Source organism: Bos javanicus, chromosome 16 (assembly GCF_032452875.1).
Source record: "Bos javanicus breed banteng chromosome 16, ARS-OSU_banteng_1.0, whole genome shotgun sequence".
NCBI classification, from domain to species: Eukaryota; Metazoa; Chordata; class Mammalia; order Artiodactyla; family Bovidae; genus Bos; species Bos javanicus.
In genome coordinates, this window is record NC_083883.1 from 56,416,647 (window position 1) to 56,440,233 (window position 23,587).

General features: G+C 38.7%; 1 protein-coding gene across 2 annotated transcripts in view; it reads left to right on the top strand.

Moving 5' to 3' along the window:
* RABGAP1L (RAB GTPase activating protein 1 like) overlaps positions 1-23,587 on the top strand; it is a 741,235-nt gene that overhangs the window by 208,936 nt on the left and 508,712 nt on the right. For both annotated transcript variants that reach the window (XM_061381704.1, XM_061381705.1), the window contains exon 13: positions 12,327-12,477. In XM_061381704.1, the coding sequence (XP_061237688.1) occupies positions 12,327-12,477 (151 nt within the window). The remainder of the gene's footprint in view (positions 1-12,326; positions 12,478-23,587) is intronic.

A 23,587-nucleotide genomic window follows, 5' to 3' on the forward strand; every position in this document is an offset into this window, starting at 1 on the left:
ATCTAGGTGCTGAGCCCTCAACCACTCCAGTGTTCGGCAGTTGGAAAGATGAGGAGGAAAGATACGGCAAAGGAGCTCCAGAAAGCACACCAGTAGGGTAGGAAGAGAGTCAAGGTAAACGCAAGTGAGTAAGTCTGTCAAGAAGGAAGTGCTCAGCTGCTGAAAGGTCAGGTTGTAGGAAGCCTGAGAATTCCATTGGGTCCAGCAGTTTGAATGTCGCTGGTGACTCACACAAGACACTCTCCATAGAGAGGGAGGAATGAAATCTGGTTGGACTATATCTAGGAGGAAAGGTGATCATCAGGTATGGATAGATAACTCTTCATAGAAGTTTTGCTATAAAGGGGTGCTAAGAAATAAGGACATATTAGTAAGTGAATGTGGGTTGAGAGGTAATTTGAGAAATTCTAGAAATTAGGATGGTCAGTATAGAATGTACATTGTGTGTTGCTGGACATGACTTGCAGAGAGAGAAAATTTGATGATGCCAGAGGAAGAGGACACAATTGCAAGGGAAGCTGATGAATAGGCAGGAAGAGATGGGACTTGTTGAGTGATGGAGTTACAGTTAGGAGCATGATCATGCTGCAAGTCAATGACCGAGCCAGGGTTTGAATCTAGGCAGTCTGGCTCCAAAGGCAGGACTTTTTAACCAGTTGGACAGACTCCCATTTCTATAATGTACGTAGATTTCTGGATTCATTATTATGGATGCATGTAGAAGGTTTACTAAGAGACAGAATAGACTCAGAAAATTGATACTCTTTCCAGTCTTCCCAGTTCAGTTCAGTCGCTCAGTTGTGTCCAACTCTTTGCGACCCCATGAACTGCATCACGCCAGGCCTCCCTGTCCATCACCAACTTCCAGAGTTTACCAAAACTCACGTCCATCGAGTCAGTGATGCCATCCAACCATTCATCCTCTGTCGTCACCTTCTCCTCCTGCCCTCAATTTTTCCCAGCATCAGGGTCTTTTCAAATGAGTCAGCTCTCTGTATTAGGTGGCCAAAGTATTGGAGTTTCAGCTTCAACATCAGTCCCTCCAAAGACATTAAAACAGAATTGTGACATAATGGATAAATGTTTCTGTTAGCACCCAGTGGAAATTTTGGAATGAACACGGAAGTAGAAAAAAAATACAATAAACATAATAAAGACAATTCCCAACAAATATTTTAAAGGTGAAGTTGCTATTATGGGGACTTGCCTGATAGTCCAGTTGGTAATCCGGGGGCTCAGATTCACTCCCTGGTGAGGGAACTTCATCCCGCATGCTGCAACTAAGAGTTCGCATGCCACAACCAGAGATTCTCAGTGCCGCAGCAAAGACCAGGCACAGCCAAACAAATAAAAGTAAATACTAATAAAAATTTTTCTTGGAAAATAACTTTTAAAAAAAGAAATTGCCTTTATGATGCTTTTAATTATTTAGAAGGTAATTTTGGAGTTGGAAGAAATTAGCTAGTTAGGACATAACTGCATGGGTTGATGAGGTCTGTACCAAACTCATGGGCCTTATGTATAAAGTGGAGTTCCAAATGGAGTAAGAATTCTAAAGTAGAGTGATGGGATTCCTCAGCTACCATTCAGTGTACATTTTTTCAGAAATATCTTTCTACATTATATTTTTTGTAGTGGACTTCAACCAACTTGTTTATAGAATCTTAGGGAACTGTTTTAAAGAACTCAGATAACTGGTTTTTAGACCTGTAGAAAACTTGCTGAATTTTTTACAGTTGAAGTATTTTTATTTTTACTTGTCTTAATTGTAGTTGTGTCGTGACAGTTTATGTGAAAATGATGACATTTGAGAAGTTTATTTCTATTACACAAGAATTGACAAAGTTTTAAAATTGCTCTTGGCATATCTTTTTTAACATTAATGTTTTTGTGGGTTTAAAACATTTCAGTGAGTCTTAGGAATATTAGCTAGGGACTTAGAAGAAGATATTTTTGTGGTTCAGTTAGGTAGAGCACCTATTGTGCTTCATTTTGTGCTTCGGGGGGAAATTTTTTTTATGAGGAGACAGCCTGTATTATCAAGGGGCTTTTAAACAAAATATAGTTGAAAGTATTTTGAACTTACTGTGAAACAATGAGATCACTATATTAAAATAAAGTGAAACTTTGATGGATAAAATCAGAACTCAGATAATGAAATGTGTTATTAGAAAGATATAAAGGAAGAGTAATACTAATTTTAAATTATCAGAAAAAATAAAGATATTATGGAAAAGATAATGGAAAACAGACTAAAAATTCAGTGATGGAGGTCTTCATATGAGATTAGAGTTAAGGTGTTCTGAAATACTACATAAAAAAGTGAGCAAACAAAGATTGAGAGAAAAGGAGAGAAAGAGGGCCAGGGAGAAAGAAATTGAGCAAATGTTTGTGACAGAAATTTGGGAAGATCCCCTGAAGAAGGGAATGACTACTCACTCCAGTATTCTTTCTTGGAGTATTCCATGGACAGGGGGGCCTGACAGGCTGCAGTCCATGGGGTCACACAGTCGGACATGACTGGGCAACTAACACACTTGTGAAAGAAAGACTTGAAAACACCAAACTGAAAGTGGCAGCAAGGTTTTTTAATGTGTTGAATATATTCAGAATGGTAATGCTGATGTCTTGCATGTTAAATAATTTAAGGAATTTAAGGAATTCGGGTAGAATTATTTCTGGAAGACTGTTTCTGGTTTTGAATTGTATCAAAGTTGTTGAGATTCTTAAAGACTAGGAGAACACTGTGCTGACCCTGAACAGTTAGATGTAAGTCAACTTTTGTGACAGGAAGATTTTCTAACCAAAACACTAAGGGAACTTTGAGATAAAAATTGAGTATTGGTTTACTATATATAAATAAAACTACCTTCAGACTATTCATTTGCCTTTGTTAGACTTTCAGAAAATTGGTACAGATTTAATAGGCACTTTGGTTGTATTCTTCATGACTATCCTTATTATCAAGATGGGAAAACATGTTCTTAATCCATGATCTCTCAACCTAGCTGAACATCAGCAAAATGACCCCCCAAAATATCTAAACTCGGAAAACATGAAGAATTCAAATTGCTAAGCATGAACATAAATAGCTTCTTTTCTTTTCACATCAGTATAATGTTCAACTTTTTCCACTAATGAAAAAACCCGGTGAAAGCATATACAAATCAGAACAAAATATGTGCCCTTGCTTTTCCTAGTGATCTTTAATCTATCTCTTTTCTTGAAACTTCTTCATGTATCTTGATTAACTTAAAGTGAGACCTCGGTTGACATATAGGTCTTACCATGAATGAGGGAAGGACAAATCCCCAACTTCACTTGATGTTTCCCATCTTTTAGTTTCAGTTCTAACTATTCCTTTTTCTGAGAAGACCTTTTAAATTGGGTCAAGCTGCTGCCCTCACATTCTCATATCTTCTAGCCACCTACTTCCACTTCTTCTCTATCAGTTGGGGCAATTGGAATTGCCCCAATTCCATAAGTGACCAATGAGTATCATTCAATGGCTTTTCTTCTCACTTCTTGATTTCCCTGCTGTTGTTGTTAGAAATTGTAGCTCCTCTTTGAAATTCTTTCCTAGACAATCTTAAAAATAGAGAAAGTCCTTATATGCCCGAACAGTTTCAAGAAAAGGTCCCTCTTTGAAGGTAACTAGAAGGTAACTGCTTTATGATGCTGTTAAATCAGTGAGACTGTTTGCCTTTTAAAAAAGCATTCTTTAGCTTAGCCGTATTAGTTGTTCATGTTAATTTAGTCTCATAAATCTATTCTTTTATCTAAAATTACTGAATACCTTGTATATAACAGGCACTGCACTAGGTGCTTGGGATATATAAGTAAAGAAGACAGAGACTCCTTCCCTTGTGGAACTTACATTCATGCATTACAAACTTCTCAGTTACTATTTGTTTAGCACATCTGGTTTATATGTGACTTTTTGAATCATTTGATACCTATATTGCTTCTAGTGCCGAGTTCAACACTTGTCGTAATTAGATGCCTGCTTCTAAGTCTCCTGATAGGTATAGTTAATGTTGTGTTAAAGCAATGACTGTGTGCAATTATATTTTTATTAGAAATACTGAAACAATGACTATTTTTATAAATTGTCCTTTTGTTTTGGATCTTCTCTGGTCATAGATATATACTATAGCTTTTGGCTTGGTATCCATTGATATCAGTATCTCTTAAATACAGGGTGCTGTATATACTATAATTAATTACTGTATCATTACCAGAATAATCAGTAATTTAAAGCTGTTAATCATGTTGTATTATGAACGACCCAGTTCTTTTTAAATGTCAGTCTGTAAGTTAGCTCAACTGATGAAGAACCAACCTGCAATGAAGGATACCCTGGTTCAATTCCTGGGTGAGGACGATTCCCTAGAGAAGGAATAGGCTACCCTGGTGGCTCAGAGGTTAAAGCATTTTCCTGGAATGCAGGAGACCCAGGTTTGATCCTTGGGTTGGGAAGATTCCCTGGAGAAGGAAATGGAAACCCATACCAGTACTCTTGCTTGGAGAATCCCATGGAGGGAGGAGCCTGGTAGGCTACAGTCCATGGGGTCACAAAGAGTTGGACATGACTGAGCGACTTCACAACACGACACGACATGACACGACACAACCCCCTCCAGTGTTCTAGGGCTTCCCTGTTGGCTGAGATGGTAAAGAATCCGTCTGCAATGCGGGAGACCTGGATTTGATCCGTGGGTTGGGAACATCCCCTGTAGAAAGGAATGGCTGTCCACTCCAGTATTCTTGCCTGGAGAATTCCATGGACAGAGGAGCCTGGCAGGCTACAGTCCATGGGGTTGCAAAGAGTTGGACACAAGTGAGCCACTTTCACTTCACTATGAAGATAAATAGTGCCTGGATTTTTAAGAGAGGAGAAAAGACTTTTTTGTTATGCCTGGCCGATTAGACGAGGGCCAGCTAGAATACTGGTTGAGTTGAATCATATTACAGTAAAAGGTATACTAGGGACTGTTGACTATTAACCTGAAGGTGTGTGTTTGCATGTGTATGTGTGTATGTATGCCTGTGTAAGAAGAGATAGTTCAGATTCAGAATCTTATATAATTGATTATGCAGAGTAATTTGAGCCAATATGATATTTAATCAAGCTGTTTTCCTCTTCATTTTGTCTGCTGTATTGGAAATACATTACCATGTAATAGGATGAGTGGAAGTTAGGAGGTCATTACAGAGGTTGTAGAATGAGTAGAATTGGTGGCAGTGGAGATCGGAGTGCAAGGATTTTGGAGAGGTTGGGAAAATAAAATGCATTAGATTTCTTGATAAATTAGTAATAAATTATGGGATAGAGAGTAATGTGAACATTAACATCTAGGTTTCTAATTTGGTTGAATTGTGGTGACAATCACCGAGGTAGGACACCCTGGAAAACGATCAGGTTTAGGGAGAAAGAATATGAGTTCAAATTTGAATATATTGATTTCTGGAGCTCAGAATTTGTGGGGAAGGGTAATAATGCCCAGAGATGAGAGAGTGGAGAGAATTAGATCATTGAGGGAGAGTGGAGAGATTGACAGCTTGAAACACTTTAATAGAGGAGAACAATCAGCAGTTGGGTTTGTGAGGAGGGAAAAGAGAGTGCTTTGTCACTGATGCCAAGGAAACAAAATGGTCAACAGTGGAAGGACTGAAAAATGTCTCTGGAATTTAGTGGCATGGAGAGAGGTCATGCATTACTTATATAAAAGAGAGAAGCCATGCTGAAATGAGCTGAGGAATGAGTGTGAGGGAAGAAATAGAGATAATGTACAGTCATCGTTACAGAAATTTGATGTGCAAAGTGGGAAGACAATATGACATCTGGAGTGTTATGTGGGGTTGAATAAAAAGGTTTCTTTTATATGGGAGGTATTTAATAGCTGTAGATATACAGAGCTGACATTGAGCTCTGTATAACATGTTCAGTTCAGTTCAGTCACTCAGTTGTGTCCGACTCTTTGTCACCCTATGGACTGCAGCACAGGCCTCCCTGTCGATCATCAACTCCTGGAGTTCACCCAAACTCATGTCCATTGAGTCAGTGATGCCATCCAGCCATCTCATCCTCTGTCCTCCCCTTTTCCTCCTGCCCTCAATCTTTCCCAGCATCAGGGTCTTTTCAAATGAGTCAGTTCTTCGCATCAGGTGGCCAAAGTTTTGGAGTTTCAGCTTCAACATCAGTCCTTCCAATGAACACCCAGGACTGATCTTTAGGATGGACTGGATGGATCTCCTTGCAGTCCAGGGGACTCTCAAGAGTCTTCTCCAACACCACAGTTCAAAAGCATCAATTCTTCAGCGCTCAGGTTTTTTTATAGTCCAACTCTCATATCCGTACATGACTACTGGAAAAACCATAGCCTTGACTAGACAGACCTTTGTTGGCAAAGTAGTGTGTCTGCTTTTTAATATGCTGTCTAGGTTGGTCATAACTTTCCTTCCAAGGAGTAAGCGTCTTTTAATTTCATGGCTGCAATCACCATCTGCAGTGATCTTGGAGCCCCAAAGAATAAAGTCAGCCACTGTTTCCACTGTTTCCCCATCTATTTGCCATGCAGTGATGGGACCAGATGCCATGATCTTAGTTTTCTGAATGTTGAGCTTTAAGCCAACTTTTCACTCTCCTCTTTCACTTTCATCAAGAGACTCTTTAGTTCTTCTTCACTTTCTGCCGTAAGGGTGGTGTCGTCTGCATATCTGAGGTTATTGAGATTTCTCCTGGCAGTCTTGATTCCACCTTGTGCTTCCTCCAGCAGTTTTCATTCCAATCCCAAAGAAAGGCAAAGCCAAAGAATGCTCAAACTACTGCACAATTGCACTCATCTCACACGCTAGTAAAGTAATGCTCAAAATTCTCCAAGCCAGGCTTCAGCAATATGTGAACCGTAAACTTCCTGATGTTCAAGCTGGTTTTAGAAAAGGCAGGGGAACCAGAGATCAAATTGCCAACATCCACTGGATCATAGAAAAAGTGAGAGAGTTCCAGAAAAACATTTATTTCTGCTTTATTGACTATGCCAAAGCCTTTGACTGTGTGGATCACAATAAACTGTGGAAAATTCTGAAAGAGATGGGAATACCAGACCACCTGATCTGCCTCTTGAGAAATCTGTATGCAGGTCAGGAAGCAACAGTTAGAACTGGACATGAAACAACAGACTGGTTCCAAATAGGAAAAGGAGTATGTCAAGGCTGTATATTGTCAGCCTGTTTATTTAACTTATATGCAGATTACATCATGGGAAACGCTGGACTGGAAGAAACACAAGCTGGAATCAAGATTGCTGGGAGAAATCTCAATAACCTCAGATATGCAGATGACAGCACCCTTATGGCAGAAAGTGAAGAGGAACTAAAAAGCCTCTTGATGAAAGTGAAAGTGGAGAGTGGAAAAGTTGGCTTAAAGTTCAACATTCAGAAAACGAGGATCATGGCATCCAGTCCCATCACTTCATGGGAAATAGATGGGGAAACAGTGGAAACAGTGTCAGACTTTATTTTGGGGGGCTCCAAAATCGCTGCAGATGGTGACTGCAGCCATGAAATTAAAAGACGCTTACTCCTTGGAAGGAAAGTTATGACCAACCTAGATAGCATATTCAAAAGCAGAGACATTACTTTGCCAACAAAGGTTCGTGTACTCAAGGCTATGGTTTTTCCTGTGGTCATGTATGGATGTGAGAGTTGGACTGTGAAGAAGGCTGAGCGCCGAAGAATTGATGCTTTTGAACTGTGGTGTTGGAGAAGACTCTTGAGAGTCCCTTGGACTGCAAGATCCAACCAGTCCATTCTAAAGCAGATCAGCCCTGAGATTTCTTTGGAAGGAATGATGCTAAAGCTGAAACTCCAGTACTTTGGCCACCTCATGTGAAGAGTTAACTCATTGGAAAAGACTCTGATTCTGGGAGGGATTGGGGGCAGGAGGAGAAGGGGACGACAGAGGATGAGATGGCTGGATGGTATCACTGACTCGACAGACGTGAGTCTGAGTGATGGACAAGGAGGCCTGGCGTGCTGCGATTCCTGGGGTCGCAAACAGTCGGACACGACTGAGCGACTGATCTGATCTGATCTGACTCTGCATGTAAGTTAAATAAGCAGGGTGACAGTATACAGCCTTGACGTACTCCTTTCCCGATTTGGAACCAGTCTGTTGTTCCATGTCCAGTTCTAACTGTTGCTTCCTGACCTGCATACAGGTTTCTCAAGAGGCAGGTCAGGTGATCTATTATTCCTGTCTCTTTCAGAATTTTCCATAGTTTATTGTGATCCACACAAAGGCTTTGGCATAGTCAGTAAAGCAGAAATAGATTTTTTTCTGGAACTCTATTGCTTTTTCTATGATCCAGCACATGTCGGCAATTTGACCTCTGCTTTCTCTGACTTTCCTAAAACCAGCTTTAACATCTGGAAGTTCACGGTTCACGTATAACCATGTAGTACATGTAGTATATTTAACGTGTAGTATATTTAATTACTTTGAATTACTCTTTTATTATTCATCATGGGACTCACAATTAAGCATACTTTGCATTTAATTTCATGAGATACGAGCTTAGCCCTTGGCACACTGTTGTTTTTAGTTAGTTTTATTTTACACTAAGAGTTTTATACTGAACTAAGAGTTCAGAAACTCACCTTGGCCTCAAATCATTTATGTTTTTCCTATTAAAAAGTATGTTGTTGCTGTTGTTGTTTAGTCACCCAGACGTGTCCGACTCTTTGCAACCCCATGGATCGCAGCATGCGAGGCCTCCCTGTCCCTCACCACCTCCCGAAGTTTGCCCGAGTTCATGTCCATTGCATCAGTGATGAGACTCAAATAATAAAATTACAAAAACGATCCTTTTATGAAACTGCTCCTGCCTCTCTGTGGTGCACCATTCTTTTGCTAATTTTAAATGCAGTTGGAGATTGAAGAATAAGCAGCTGGAAGGAAACCCATGTGTCATATAGTTTACTCAGGTGTAAGTCTCATCAGGAACAGTTAATAATCTTTCTACCTGACATATTTTTTTAAATCAACTCTTTTTTTTTTAATTCTTTCATTTTTTGTGGGGTTTGTGCTAAGTCTCGCAGAAGGCAATGGCACCCCACTCCAGTACTCTTGCCTGGAAAATCCCATGGACGGAGGAGCCTGGTAGGCTGCAGTCCATGGGGTGGCTAGGAGTCGGACACGACTGAGCGACTTCACTTTCACTTTTCACTTTCATGCATTGGAGAAGGAAATGGCAACCCACTCCAGTATTCTTGCCTGGAGAATCCCAGGGACGGGGAGCCTGGTGGGCTGCCATCTATGGGGTCGCACAGAGTCGGATATGACTGAAGCGACTTAGCAGCAGTGCTAAGTCTCGTTGCTGTAAGGGCTTTTCTCTAGTTGCGGTGAGTGGGAGCTGCTCTCTAGTTATGGTGTGCAGGACATAACATTGTAACATTGTTATGTTACGACATAACATTGTTGTAGCCTCTTTTGTTATGGAGCATGGTCTCTAGAGCACAGGCTCAGTAATTGTGGCAGGTGGGCTCAGTTGCTCAGTGGCATGTGAGATCTTCCCAGACCATGGATCTAACCCTTGTATCCTGCATTGATAGGCAGACTTTTTACCACTGAGTCACCAAAGAAGCCTCTACTTGACGTATTTTATGGAGCATATTTGGCTATGGTGTTTTTCCAAATTAATTTATTTTTTAATTGAAGTCCACTGGAGAAATTTAAAGACTTGAAATGATTTTTTTTGTGTATGATTATAAAAGGGTTCAAGATCATTGTAAATGTTTCAAACAGTATAGAATAATAAAAGGAATACTTTCTCTTAATTCCATTACATAAATATTTTGGTGTTCATTCTTCCATATTTTTTCCCTATGCATGTCAAAAGCAGGTTTCAAAATAGTATGTGTTAAGGAGAGAGTGTGAGAGAGAGAATGTGTTTCTAAAATAATACCATATATGCTATTTTGAAACCTGCTTTTTTTCACTTAGCAGCATAATTAAGGTTCTTTAATGGTGCCATGGCGTGTTAAATCGTGTAAGCTCTACCTCTTTTTACTCTGTTTTGCTTCAAGCCTGTCAGTATCGTCAGCTTAGGTTCTTTAACTCAGCAATATAAAAGTTTTCCCTTAAGAGGCTGAAAGAAAGCAGAATGGTCACAAATTTGATGGTTTATTATAGATATTAATGGGATGAGTTTACCTGAACTTTCAAGTTATGGAAATTGTTACAGTTTTTCTGAGATAGTTGGGTTATGAGAGTATGGGGAAAGCTTGAAACATATTTTCAAATGAAGGACATGCCAAAACTGAGGTCTGGGCTGCATTTGGAAGAGTGTAAAGATAGAGAAGTTGGTAAAGTAGGCAGGAGGCCAATTTCAGAAAATAGACATATGGTTTCTATGACTTCACAGGTTCAGAACCTGAAGCCAAAACCTGGGATGTTAGACCAAACCACAGTACATCTTTAAAGTTTGGATGGTTACGTTAGGTAAGAGATTAAAGGTGAGCAGCAAATAAAAGTAGAGATAAAGTCTGAACAGAAAGGTGTGGAACATAGCTCCAGGTTCAAGCTAGGCATAGGCTGGGAACTACAATTCAGTTTTGGTTCAGTTGGGCAGGTTATCAGAGTCGCATACCTGCTACGTGATCACTGGCTTCATGACAATGTATTTATCTTTGTTCAGGTTCTAAGCACCCTTCAGTTCAGTTCAGTCGCTCAGTCGTGTCCAACTCTTTGCGACCCCATGAATTGCAGCACGCCAGGCCTCCCTGTCCATCACCAACTCCCGGAGTTCACTCAAACTCATATCCATTGAGTCGGTGAAGCCATCCAGCCATCTCATCCTCTGTCATCCATCCCCTTTTCCTCCTGCCCCCAATCCCTCCCAGCATCAGAGTCTTTTCCAATGAGTCAGCTCTTCACATGAGGTGGCCAAAGTACTGGAGTTTCAGCTTTAGCATCATTCTTTCCAAAGAACACTCAGGGCTGATCTGCTTTAGAATGGACTGGTTGGATCTTGCAGTCCAAGGGACTCTCAAGAGTCTTCTCCAACACCACAGTTCAAAAGCATCTTTTTTTCGGCACTCAGCCTTCTTCACAATCCAACTCTTACATCCATACATGACCACAGGAAAAACCATAGCCTTGACTAGAGGGACCTTTGTTGGCAAAGTAGTGTCTCTGCTTTTGAATATGCTATCTAGGTTGGTCATAACTTTCCTTCCAAGGAGTAAGCGTCTTTTAATTTCATGGCTGCAATCACCATCTGCTGTGATTTTGGAGCTCAGAAAAATAAAGTCTGACACTGTTTCCACTGTTTCCCCATCTATTTCCTATGAAGTGATGGGACCAGATGCCATGATCTTCGTTTTCTCAATATTGAGCTTTTAAGCCACCTTTTTCACTCTTCTGTTTCACTTTCATCAAGAGGCTCTTTAGTTCCTCTTCACTTTCTGCCATAAGTGTGGTATCATCTGCATATCTGAGGTTATTGGGATTTCTCCCAGCAGTCTTGATTCCAGCTTGTGCTTCGTCCAGCCCAGCGTTTCTCATGATGTACTCTGCATATAAGTTAAATAAGTAGGGTGACAATATACAGCCTTGACATACTCCTTTTCCTATTTGGAACCAGTCTGTTGTTCCATGTCCAGTTCTAACTATTGCTTCCTGACCTGCATACAGGTTTCTCAAGAGGCAGATCAGGTGGTCTGGTATTCCCATCTCTTTCAGAATTGTCCACAGTTTATTGTGATCCATGGGTAAAGCTGCTAAGTCTATGTGGCTCGGGAATTGAATAGGTCTTATGAGGTTTGTAGGAAAGGGCTAGGGTCTTCCTTTTGCAAGCACTTTGGATCAGGATTTAGAGGTATAGTCAAGGTGTTAATAGGTCTCTTTTCTGATCCACTCTCAGCATCCCTAGCCCCCAGTCCTTGCCGCACACACCGTACATTCATCTCAGGGGATTCAAATGGCTCTTCTTATGCCTTGAAATGCTGCCTGAGAATATACAGTTAACACATTCATTATTATGAGTAAGTTCTTCGAATGTTTAAAAAGTAAATGAGAGGAAGGAGGGTGGGATAACGTGGTTCACTAATAAGCAAGATGCAATCAAGAAAAAAAGTTGAAGACGTTACTAAACTTAAACACTACTAATATTATTTCATGCCGCTTCCTTCCATTTTCCTCCTGATTCAGTCTTACACTTTTTAAAAAAAAAATATATAAACTCACTAATACATTTTCCATAACAGCAGCAGATCAGTAGTGGTGAAGGGAGTATGAATGGTTTATTTTCTTGTTTTCTCAGGCACAGTAATCTTGGTGCACGACCAAAGGGATTGTCCACCCTGGTGAAGAGTGGTGTTCCTGAAGCATTGAGAGCAGAGGTATGGCAATTATTAGCAGGCTGCCATGACAACCAAGCGATGCTGGATAGGTACCGACTTCTTATCACAAAGGTAGGAGCTCTTTTCATGTTACTCTCATGTGACAATATATTAAGTAAATCCTGTTTTCATAGCTCCAATAAGTCATAAATGCTTTGAACTTTTTGAAAAGCTATACTGCATTGTTTGGTGACTTTGTCTGCCTTTTGTTCTGAACACTTGTTGAATAGTGATAAACAATGGACTGTAGTCATCTATGAACACTTAATGCCTTGGCTTTCATTTTTTTCCTTTTAGTGATTGTTATAACTATTTACTACATTGGAATATACTTGTATTTCAAATACTTTCAATTAATCTTTCTTACTGTGTGAGATTTATATACAGTTGTACACAGTATAATTGTACTCTAGTATAATTTTAAAGTCAAATTAACTTCAAATTATGACTGTTTGTGCTTATGTAACCTTACACGTAGATGATGTGGATAGTTGCCCAGATCCTTATCCTGTCAGGAGCCTCTGGTTCCAATGTAAATTACTCTGCTTATGTCCTAAAAACTGATTTTAAAACATGTGTAACCTTGGCTCCTAGGCTTTCTTCTTAGGTCTTACCTCCCAATTTCTTAATCTACTCTAAATCATGGATTTTAAAATAATGATAACTTTTTTTAAAAAAGAAAATCTCTATTCATAAAGGAATTTTTTTTGTTCAGTAAGACTTTATTCCTTAGGCTACATCAACTTTTAAAATTCTTTAGCCCCTCTAATTCCTTCTCCCCTCCCTTACCTCTTTGCCTCCAATCCTTCCAGATATTTTCTGAGTTCCTAGTATATTCAGTCACTGCTCAATTCATATATTAAACAACCCTTTATACCATTTGTAATTAGTATTTTCTGTAGTGGGATGTTCAGGATAATCCATTGATGTTGGGGGCAGAGATATCTAAAGTTCCATTTGCAATTTTAAATTTGCAAATATAAAATGATGTTAAGCTATGCTCATATTTGCTATGCTTTGGTACCTTACTAAGTCCTTGGGGCTAATGGCCACTTATCCCTTGTGGTTCAGGAGTGAGGTGGGGGAAGAAGGGACTTGCACACTTTGGAATGAAATAACAGTGGTGCCCACACTCATGTATTCACTTTTAGAATATTCAGTTTTCTTGCAGTTTGCATGCATTAGGTTAGGTGGATTTACAGGTTATCTAGTTCTAATCTTCATAGGATAGATGAATGGTTTACAAAGATTGATGTCACAGGATGCTACATATCAAGATACTAAAAAAGAGAAACACAGTACTCTTTTCCTTCAGTCAAAAACTAAAATTATAATAATGGATGACAAAGCAACTACTTTGGGAAATAAATTCATGTTATAGGAACGGATGTTTGAAATTTTTGGCAATTTGAACATCACTGTGATTTTTGTGATTGAAAACTGCATGTCTGTGTTATAAAAAAACTCTTACCATTTTCTTTCTTTGAAATCTGGAATCATAAATTTCAAGAACATTTAAATCTTATGCAAGTAGTTGCAGGAAATTTGAGACTGATTGTTAGAAATATAAAAATTCACTGCCTTCTGATTTATTAAGAACACTTTGAGAAAATGAGGAATCGCCTAGCTCTATTTCATCAAAATGGTTGATGGGTGGGACTGAAACAGGTGATGCGCCTCTGCTCTGTGTTAGTGTTTTCCAGATGTGATCATGATTAAAACCATGAATCAAAAACCTGATTTGGGAATGTTTTCAAACTGTCATTTCATAAATTGCTTGACAAAGATATTAAAAGATAAGGAGTCATAGTGTATGATTCTGTCCATATGAAATGTTCAGAATCGATATGTCTATAGAGACAGAAAATAGACTACTGTTTGTCAGGGTATGGAGGAGGGGAGGAATTGGGAGTGACTGCTAACAGGTTTGAGGTTCCGTTTTGGGATGATGGAAATATTCTGGCATTAGATGTGATGGTTTCTCACCATTGTGAATATACTAAAAACTAGTGAATTGTACACTTTGGTGAATATTATGTCATATAAAGTTTATCTTCATAGAAAAGTTACAGAAAATAGAAAAATTAAATGACCCATATTTTATATTGAATAGTATTTTTGTAGTATTTTTGTTAAGCAAACATTTTTCATTTTAAAAAATCTTTTTTATAGTCTGTTTCTATGCTTTATAGTATTTGTATTAGTACAGTAGCACTTGTGAATAATAAACATAAATAATAAATATACATATATTGGAAGTTTATGCTCAGATATTTTTATTAATGATACCCATCTGAGCAAAAATGTCCAGAGACCATAACTCTTGGCATCAAATCACTTTTTCCTATGAGTAAGAAATTGTGTACTTTTAATGACTATTTATGGGGTAGTAGCTACTGTCATATTCCTTTCTTCGCTAAGAGGCTTTGTTAATTCATACCTTTTAAGATTTCAAACTTTGAGAGAAAAATGAAAATAGTCTGACACAATGTTGTTTATAAACTCCAGACTATATAGTATATGTTTTTATGTGTGATAAAAGCTTTACTAAGCATATACTTATACACATATACTAAGCACCATGGTGGTTTTGAATATACAGTTTTCAGGAAGAAGATCCAAGAGACAGAATGACATAGATGTTTTCATTGAACAAAATATTCCCAGACTCCTTTCACTCTGGAATTCTGACAGTGGTTTACTTTCTGCCTGAGAAGATTGGAGGGAGGAAAAAGCCATATTGTTTTTCTTTGGCAGTAGTAGGCAGATGCCTGGCCTTTGCCACTTGTGAGATTTTCATCTGCTCTGGACATTCCCTTATGAATCTCCCGCCTTCATTCTGTGTTCCTTTTCCCTGCAGTTTCCTATCTTGATTAGCAGTGGCAACCTCCTGATTCTTTGGACTGTAGTTGTGGCAGACCTAAAAGCTAGCAGTGATGTTCCCAATCTTTTGGTCTTCCAGTGTTTAAGAACCTAAGTCCTTGCATTAATCCATTTTGAAATGTTTAACAGGTTCTGTGTCCCTGACTGAACTCTAATATATTTGGTCTGTGCTTGTCACCTTGTTGTCTCAAATGACTTCTCTGCATTGTATTGTGTCCAGTAAAGACGAATGGAAAGACAAAACCATCCAAACTTAAGGTTAAAGGAGTAGTCCTCCATACTGCCAAGTTCTGCCCAAGATCTCTGAAATCAGCTGCAAGGTTGGGGATCCCCAGTGCCATTCTCACTTCATACTAGGTGGCTACAAATTTGGGAGTCCTCATAGACTCCTGCAATTCATGGGGTTGCAAAGAGTTGGACACGACTGAGCTACTGAACTGAACTGAATAGACTCCCCCAGTCATGTAGCAAAGTGTTATACTTATGATTACAAGTTTTTTTTAAATAGCAAAAAGATATACATCAGATATAAATTAGAGTCAGCCAAAAGAAGAGATACATTGGAAAGAATCTGCAACTGCAAAGGTTCCAAGGAAGCTTACATTGTCCTCAGGGACACCTTAACTTCCCAGCATCAATCTGTAGTAGTATGTATCACCAACCCAGGCATTTCAGCAAGCTTTGGTGTCCAGAATTTTTATTGGGGTTTCTTTATATATATAGTTAGAGACTTCCCTGGTGGCTCAGATGGTAAAAGCATCTGCCTACAATGTGGGAGATCCGGGTTCAGTCCCTGGGTTGGGAAGATCCCCTGGAGGAGGAAATGGCAACCCACTCCAGTATTCTTGCCTGAAAAATCCCATGGACAGAGGAGCCCAGCAGGCTACAGTCCATGGGGTCACAAAGAGTCAGACACGACTGAGCGACTTCACTTGACTATATATATAGTTAATCTTTATATATATAGTTAATCACATACATGGGTGATTGATTGAATCATTGCCAACTATTTGGTTGAACTAAGTCTTTAGTCTTCTCTCCACTGAGATTGGTTTGAAATCACCTGGCTCAACAACCCTATCCTCTAATTTCATGGTTGGTCTTTCTGGCTTGGCCAGCTCCCATGCTTAGTACTCTTCTTAGAATAAACTGTCTATAGTTCTTCCATGAGTCACCTAAAATGTAAGCATAAATTGTAAGAGGTGATTGGTGGGTCCTACCATGAATGACAAAGATGCCTCTGTCATTTGGGAAATTCCAAGTGTTTAAAGGTTACCTTCCATGAGCCTGAACTTTCCTTGAATCTAGAACTTGTTGGCATATCTGGACCAGGTGTGTCACCCTTATAAAGAGCTTTTCCTTAAACCCCCAAACAACAACTTCCACTTAATTTCCTTGACCGGGATTCTGTTACATGACTATCTCCGTGGAAAGCTGGGAAATGTTTTTTTAAAATGGTTTGTTGTGGCTCCTCTTCATCCACTGACATACGAGTTTATTAATAAGAAAGAGAGACTCGATACTAGGTAGACACCTGCCTTTCTCTGCAAGACCTGCCTATTGATAGTGACAGGGATTGAGCTTTGTTGTGGAATAATTTATAATGAACTAAGCTTAGTAGCTTATTTTAGGACAGCAAATGTTCACTAATTGCCATTTGAGATTGACTAATAATGTACAATTTAAAGATAGTATAATAAATATTTTCACCTTTGGTTTATAAATCAATGACCACATAAAATTTTTAATGTTATTAATATTTCTATCATTAACAGTGCCATTTATCAAAAGCATTTTAATATAAACAATGTAGAAATGTGTGGCTCTGATCATGTGCCTTTATTCGGGCTCTCAAGTCATAACATTTCTGTGAGAGGAAGTACAGTGGTATATTTAACTTCATTGTCTTCCTTGCTTGATAGCCAAACATAATAAAAATAAGATGAATAATGACAATATTGTTCTTTCTCTTTGCTTTTGGGTAGAAATCAGACAGCAAGTGCTTGTAGCCAAGAACATTAAGAATGCACTTTGGTGGTGAATGCATATGAGCTTAGGAGATGCTCAGGAGAAAGAATGTGAATACCTAGAGGATTTTCAGTAAGAAGTGCCTGCATATTTAGTCCAAAGCTGGTAGTATTTTCTTTTGGTCCCATTAATCTCTCCTTTCTTATTAAGGGAATGGCAAGAATTCAAGATCAGTTAATGAACTGGTTCAGCTTGAACAAATAAATTTGCTAAAATCACTCCCAAATATATCAGATAATATAAGGAAGAAGGAAAAGGTGATTGGGCTCTTAGGAGAAAAACTAGTCTGTTTATCATTTCATCCTTTGGTAGTAGTGTGCTGGTTCACTCTTTGAAAAAACAAATCACATTCTAAAGCATTCTTTTCAGGTGAGATGGCATATAGCCAACAGACTGAATCAGCCTGTCATCTGCTTTGTGTAATCATCAGTACAATACATTAAAGAATAGTATCCGTTGCTCACTCAAGCTTGTACTTCCTGTTTCATAGACATACTATTCCTACTCTTTATTACTTACTTTCTGTTCTTCATACATTGTAATACCTGACTAAGCCCTGAAATATACTTGATTTTGTGACTCCATATTAGCATATCAACCTTTGCCTCGGGGGAGGGAGCTGTCATAGTGTGCTTTTAGTTGATAAAAGCACTTTGCAAGCCTTTTTGACTGATAGGAAAAAGACTTTAGGGACCACAGTTTTAGAAAGGATGGAAAACTCTAGACAGATTTAAGATGAACCAGGACAGGAGCTGCAGACTAACTGGTAACCTTAATCTGGAGCTGAGGACCAAACAGAACAAGCCAGATGAGCTGATCCATCTAAATCATGGAGAAATTATGTTAACTCCAGTGCCAGGATCAGGGAACTATTAGGTACAACTTGCCTTGGTGAAAGCTATAACTCCACTTTGGGAGGAAATGGTGCTCACTCTGGAGGGAGGATGAGATGGTTGGATGACATCACCAGCTCAATGGACATAGTCTGAGCGCACTCCAGGAGACAGCGAAGGAAGGGAAGCCTGGTGTGCTGCAGTCCATGGGGTCACGAAGTCAGACGCAACAGTGACTGAACAACTGGAGGGAGACCATGGGTTCAGATTTCAAGCTCTGCTGGTTACTAGCTCGTGACCTTGGGCAAATTCCTTAATTATCCTTCATCTCATTTATAAAGTGGTCTTAATAATACATATTGTATAGAATTGGGAGGGTTGAATAAGATAATAAGGTAGTTTACATAAAGCACTCAGAGCATGCCTAATACATGGTAAGCACTCTCTAGTGATAGGGGATGAGAAAAATTATAGAACAGTGTATGTTTCAATGTTAAATGAGTAGCATGGAAAAGAAGGAAATATGGAGATTACTATGGGTTCGTGATATCTGTGCAGATTAAGGACATTGTTCTGAGCAATAAAGAGAAAGAAGGAAAATGAAATATGTGTAACACTTTTATGTACTTGTGCCACTGATTCATCCTTTAATTTATTAAACATGCAGGTGTTTTCTCTGTGAAGAGTAACACTGGTATCTTATCTAGTAGAAATGCACAGTCCAGTGGGGGAGTCAGTCTGGAAGGCAGAGGAACGGTGATGACATGGTTAAATTCTGTGACAGAGATATGAACAAGGTGATAGGGGAGCACGGAGACTGGAGGAGCCAACTCTTTTGCCCAGGGGCCAAGAACAGGAGGGTGTGTTTAGGCTGAGGCAATGCCATACCCAAAGACACAGAGTTGTGAAAAGTTGTGCCATGGTCAGAGGCTGTAGGAAATTCAGTATGAGCCACAGGGCACTCTTCACTATCAGCTTTAGGTCAGCAAGGACTGCGAATGGATTTGCTCACTGCTGTAATCTTAATACTAGGACTGCCCTCTAGCAGATGCTAAAACATACTTGCTGAGAGAACCAGTGGAAAGTGTGATGGGTATTATGTCTAGTGCTTTCATATGCCCTTTCCAGGCAAACCTGACAACTTCAATGATGGCACTCCCATTTTTACCATCGATGAGATGTGAGGTTCAGAGAGTTTGAGAGACCCACAGTTACTAAACAGCAGAGTTAGTATGTGAATCCATACAGTAGAGAACTCTAAAATAGACGTGAAAGGGATAGGGCATTCTTATGTTTTGTCTTTTAAAGATGCTTTGGAAGGGAAAACTCTTTGTATTTTCCCCATCATTAATCATTAAGGGTAATAAAAGGTTAGAGAAATACAAGCAGTATTATCCCCTTTTCTCTACTTTATGCTAATCATTGTATGGAAATGAGATTTTAGTTTATTTGAGGAATTCTGTTTATAGCAAAAAACATGTATAAACTTTCCATATGATAGAAAATTTCTAACAGTACTTTATAGAATCAGTAATAGAAAAGCTGAAATCACCTAACTTCAAGACGTCCCTCTTCAAGTGGGTATTGACACATCTCTCCTAAAGTCGACGTGATGCTTCAATCACTGTGTGCTGCTATAGGGTTTCTGCCAGAGGCTGAGGACACCGACACTGTTGATGGATCAGTGGAGACTTGTACCACATACTTCTGAAAGTATAATTTCTTTATTGCTTATCATTGAGATTTCTTGTTATTTCTATTAGCATTCTTCATGATATTGAGGTGATCTGAAAGGGCAATGGAAGGATTGTAACCTTGCTGCTCCTTATAGAAACAAAAAGAATTTAGAGCTTCAAAGATTAGGATCAAATCTTTTTAAAAAGAATATTTAATTTTGGTTACAGCGGATCTTTGTTGCTGGGTGCAGCTTTCTCTGGTTGTGGTGAGCTGGGGCTACTCTTCGTTGTGGCGCACGGGCTTCTCGCTGTGGTGGCTCCTCTGGTGGCGGAGCTCAGGCTCTAGGTGTGTAGGCTTTGGTACTTGCAGCTCACAGGCTCAGTAGTTGTGGTGCATGGGCTTAGTTGCTGCACAGTAGTGGGATCTTCCCAGACCAGGGATTGAACCTGTGTCCCCTGCATTGGCAGGCAGATTCTTGTCCATTGTACCACCAGGGAAGTCCAGAATTAAATCTTAATTGCTGGCTTTAGGAGCCCTTGAGTATGACAGGGTAAGAGTATAAGAAAATGACAACATTTTCACACATTATGAGCCATTTGACATAGGGAAGATTGTGTGTGTTTTAGGGCAATCTGCATTTTATGTAGCTTTACAGAAATGTATGTATAATTTTTGTAATTACATGGCATGTGTGGTATAGTTTATCAAATCTGATTACTGCTTATATAACATAACAAGTATTGGACTGTAATTCTCTCCTTTTTTGTAGAAGTGATCTAATCGATAACATTCATTCTTTATATTTTGTTAAAAATAAGCTTTTAATTGATAAGCCTTCAGAAATAATGTTATCATAAGCCATTTCCTTCTCTCACTTAAATTTTCTTTTTTCCAAATGAATCTTTTCTTTAAGAAGTGTTTGTATATATATGTGCACACACACAATTTCTTTTAAAGGATTTAAATTCTAGTGCTAGATTGACCTGAATGTGAGTCTCACCCCTGCCATGTATTAACTTGTGATCTTGAGAAGTTATCTCAACTTTCTAAGCCTCAGCTTCATCATTTGTAAAGCACAGATAATAGTAGTACCTACTAGAATTGTTGTGGGAATTAAGTAAAATGATAAAGTGCTTGGCGTATAGTGTGTATTTAAGATATGAATGTATGATATTAGTAATAATGGATATTTGTATCAGTGTATACCGCTACTTTCAGAGAAGGCAATGGCACCCCACTCCAGTACTCTTGCTTGGAAAATCCCATGGACAGAGGAGCCTGTTAGGCGGCAATCCATGAGTTCGCTAAGAGTCGGACACGACTGAGCGACTTCACTTTCACTTTTCACTTTCGTGCACTGGAGAAGGAAATGGCAACCCACTCCAGTGTTCTTGCCTGGAGAATCCCAGGGACGGGGGAGCCTGGTGGGCTGCCGTCTCTGGGGTCGCACAGAGTCAGACACGACTGAAGTGACTTAGCATAGCATAGTATACTGCTACTTTAGTGTTAGTCAACTTCTAGTCACATAGTTTTCATGAGAGCATATGATGTGAACAGTAGCTGATAGAATTAAGCATTAATCTTTTTAGAATATGAAAAAAATCAGATTTGTCTTTTTTTTTTTTCCTTCTGGCTAGTGAATATCATGGAATGTTTGAATCCTTAAACTTGGCTTTATAATGATTATATGAATTATTATTTAGTCATCATGCGTATTCAAGTATATAATAAAGTTAAATGATACTCTCTAAAAATCACTCCTAATGGCTATATGATGTAATCAAGACTGCAAGGCAGATAAAGTGTCATTCACTTATTAATTCACTCATTCAGTAACTCATTATTGAGCATCTTTTATGGGCCAGACCCTGTGCAGTTCTAAACCTGTGTAGACAAAAGGGGCTCACAGCTTTGAGGAGCATGGCCTAGGGAAAGCCAGACCTATATGCAGATAGATCAAATATATGATGATACAGGTTATAACAGGTATTTTAACCAAGTGTGTGGAATATGAAAGAGGTAGTGGCAGCTCTGCTTGGGTGAGTCAGGGAAGACTTCATGGGGAAGTTGATGCCTGAGATGGGAATTTAGTATGTCTGAGTGGGATAGGGGAGGGAGTAGTTTACATGATGATTCAGGTGCCCTTTGGTGACTTAGCTTGGATTATCCTGGAAGCCTTAGGAAGTGAAGTCAGTGTGCCCCTTCCTTCCCTCACTTCCACCACAGTTGCCTAACTACATCCACTACTTATGGGTCAGTGTTTGTTCCCTGGTAAAATGAAAAGAACATAATGCAAGTCTATTCTTCTTAGAATAAGTATGTGAAGTGAAAAACCTTAGAAAATATGTCATATCAAAATGGATATTTATATTTAATTAATGTACCTAGAGTTGATGTAATCATCATAATTGGTTGATGTACCTAGAGTTGAAGTAATAGAATTTGAACAAGTAATTTTATAGTATCTATTCGGTAAATGAGTACCTACTGTGTGTCAGGTACTGTGCTAGGATGGTAATGCACATTCATTTTTAAAATCAGTGAACTGAAAAATACCATCTACTGGCTAAGTACAAAACAGTAAAACTTGCAAAGAAGAAGTCTAATTTGACATAGTACAGAGAGCATATGCTTAAACCTCTATCAGCGAGTAAAAAGGGCAAAGTTGTAAGTAGTTGGTAGTTCTGTAGTTGCTGCCAAAAAATATTTTTTGGAATATAAATAAAAAACAACAGTAAGAGTGGCCTGTTTTAAGATTCTGCACGTTCTCTGCTTTCTTGAGCATTGTATGGACAGATGAAGCTTCACTGTGTTTATTCTTGTCAGGTTATTGGTGCTGCTCAGAGTAAAGCCTGTCTTCTCTCTGTTCTCCAGTGTATTATTGTAGCAGATGGCTTTTAATAAAACATGTAGCTAAAGAAAAAATTTTACCCTATTTTAGTGGACTGTACTGTAATTATAATTACTGGACAGTCTCAAGAGGGAATGTTTAAACTGTTTTTTTTTAATGATCAAATGAAATTTAGTGAATATTTGAAAAGTGAAATTAGGAATCAGTTACATTTTATTTTCAGTTTCCCCAACTAAAGTAAACTTTGTATGTCATTTAACCAGGTAGATATTTGCTTTTTCTTTACATGGCTTAATTTTTAAAAATTCAATGCTGCATGTTAGTCAAATAACATTCAACACTAGTTTCATTGAGAGGCAGGGCATTGCTTAATTACATAGCTGTTCTGTTGTCTGTCATCACCTTGTCTGTTTGTAGGAAATGAGCTTTTTGATAGAATGGGGTTACTCCTGCTGAGTCTGTACCATTGGTATTATAAAAGTCACAGACGCTTGTACGGGTATATTACTGATATTGCCATAAAATTTATACAAACGTCTCCAGAAAATTTATAATTCTTTAAAATTTATTAACCAAAAAAATAAGGGGAGCAAGGACACTAAAGAATACCCACTGTGGTACCCAGAGGGATGGTATGGGGAGGGAGGAGGGAGGAGAGTTCAGGATGGGGAACACATGTATAATTTTTTTTTAAATTAAAATTGAATAAAAGAAAAAAAAAAAAGAATACCCACTGTGTTGTAATGAAATGACTTGAACATGTACATACTGGAAGGTCTATATTAAAGGAAACTTAAGAATTATTGAGATTCTTTAAGAAAACGTGCCTTTTATTTTCTTTTGCATAATAAGGGCGATGGTTTCTTAATACATAATTATACCTTTGCTTGTTATTTATGGGATAAATTTT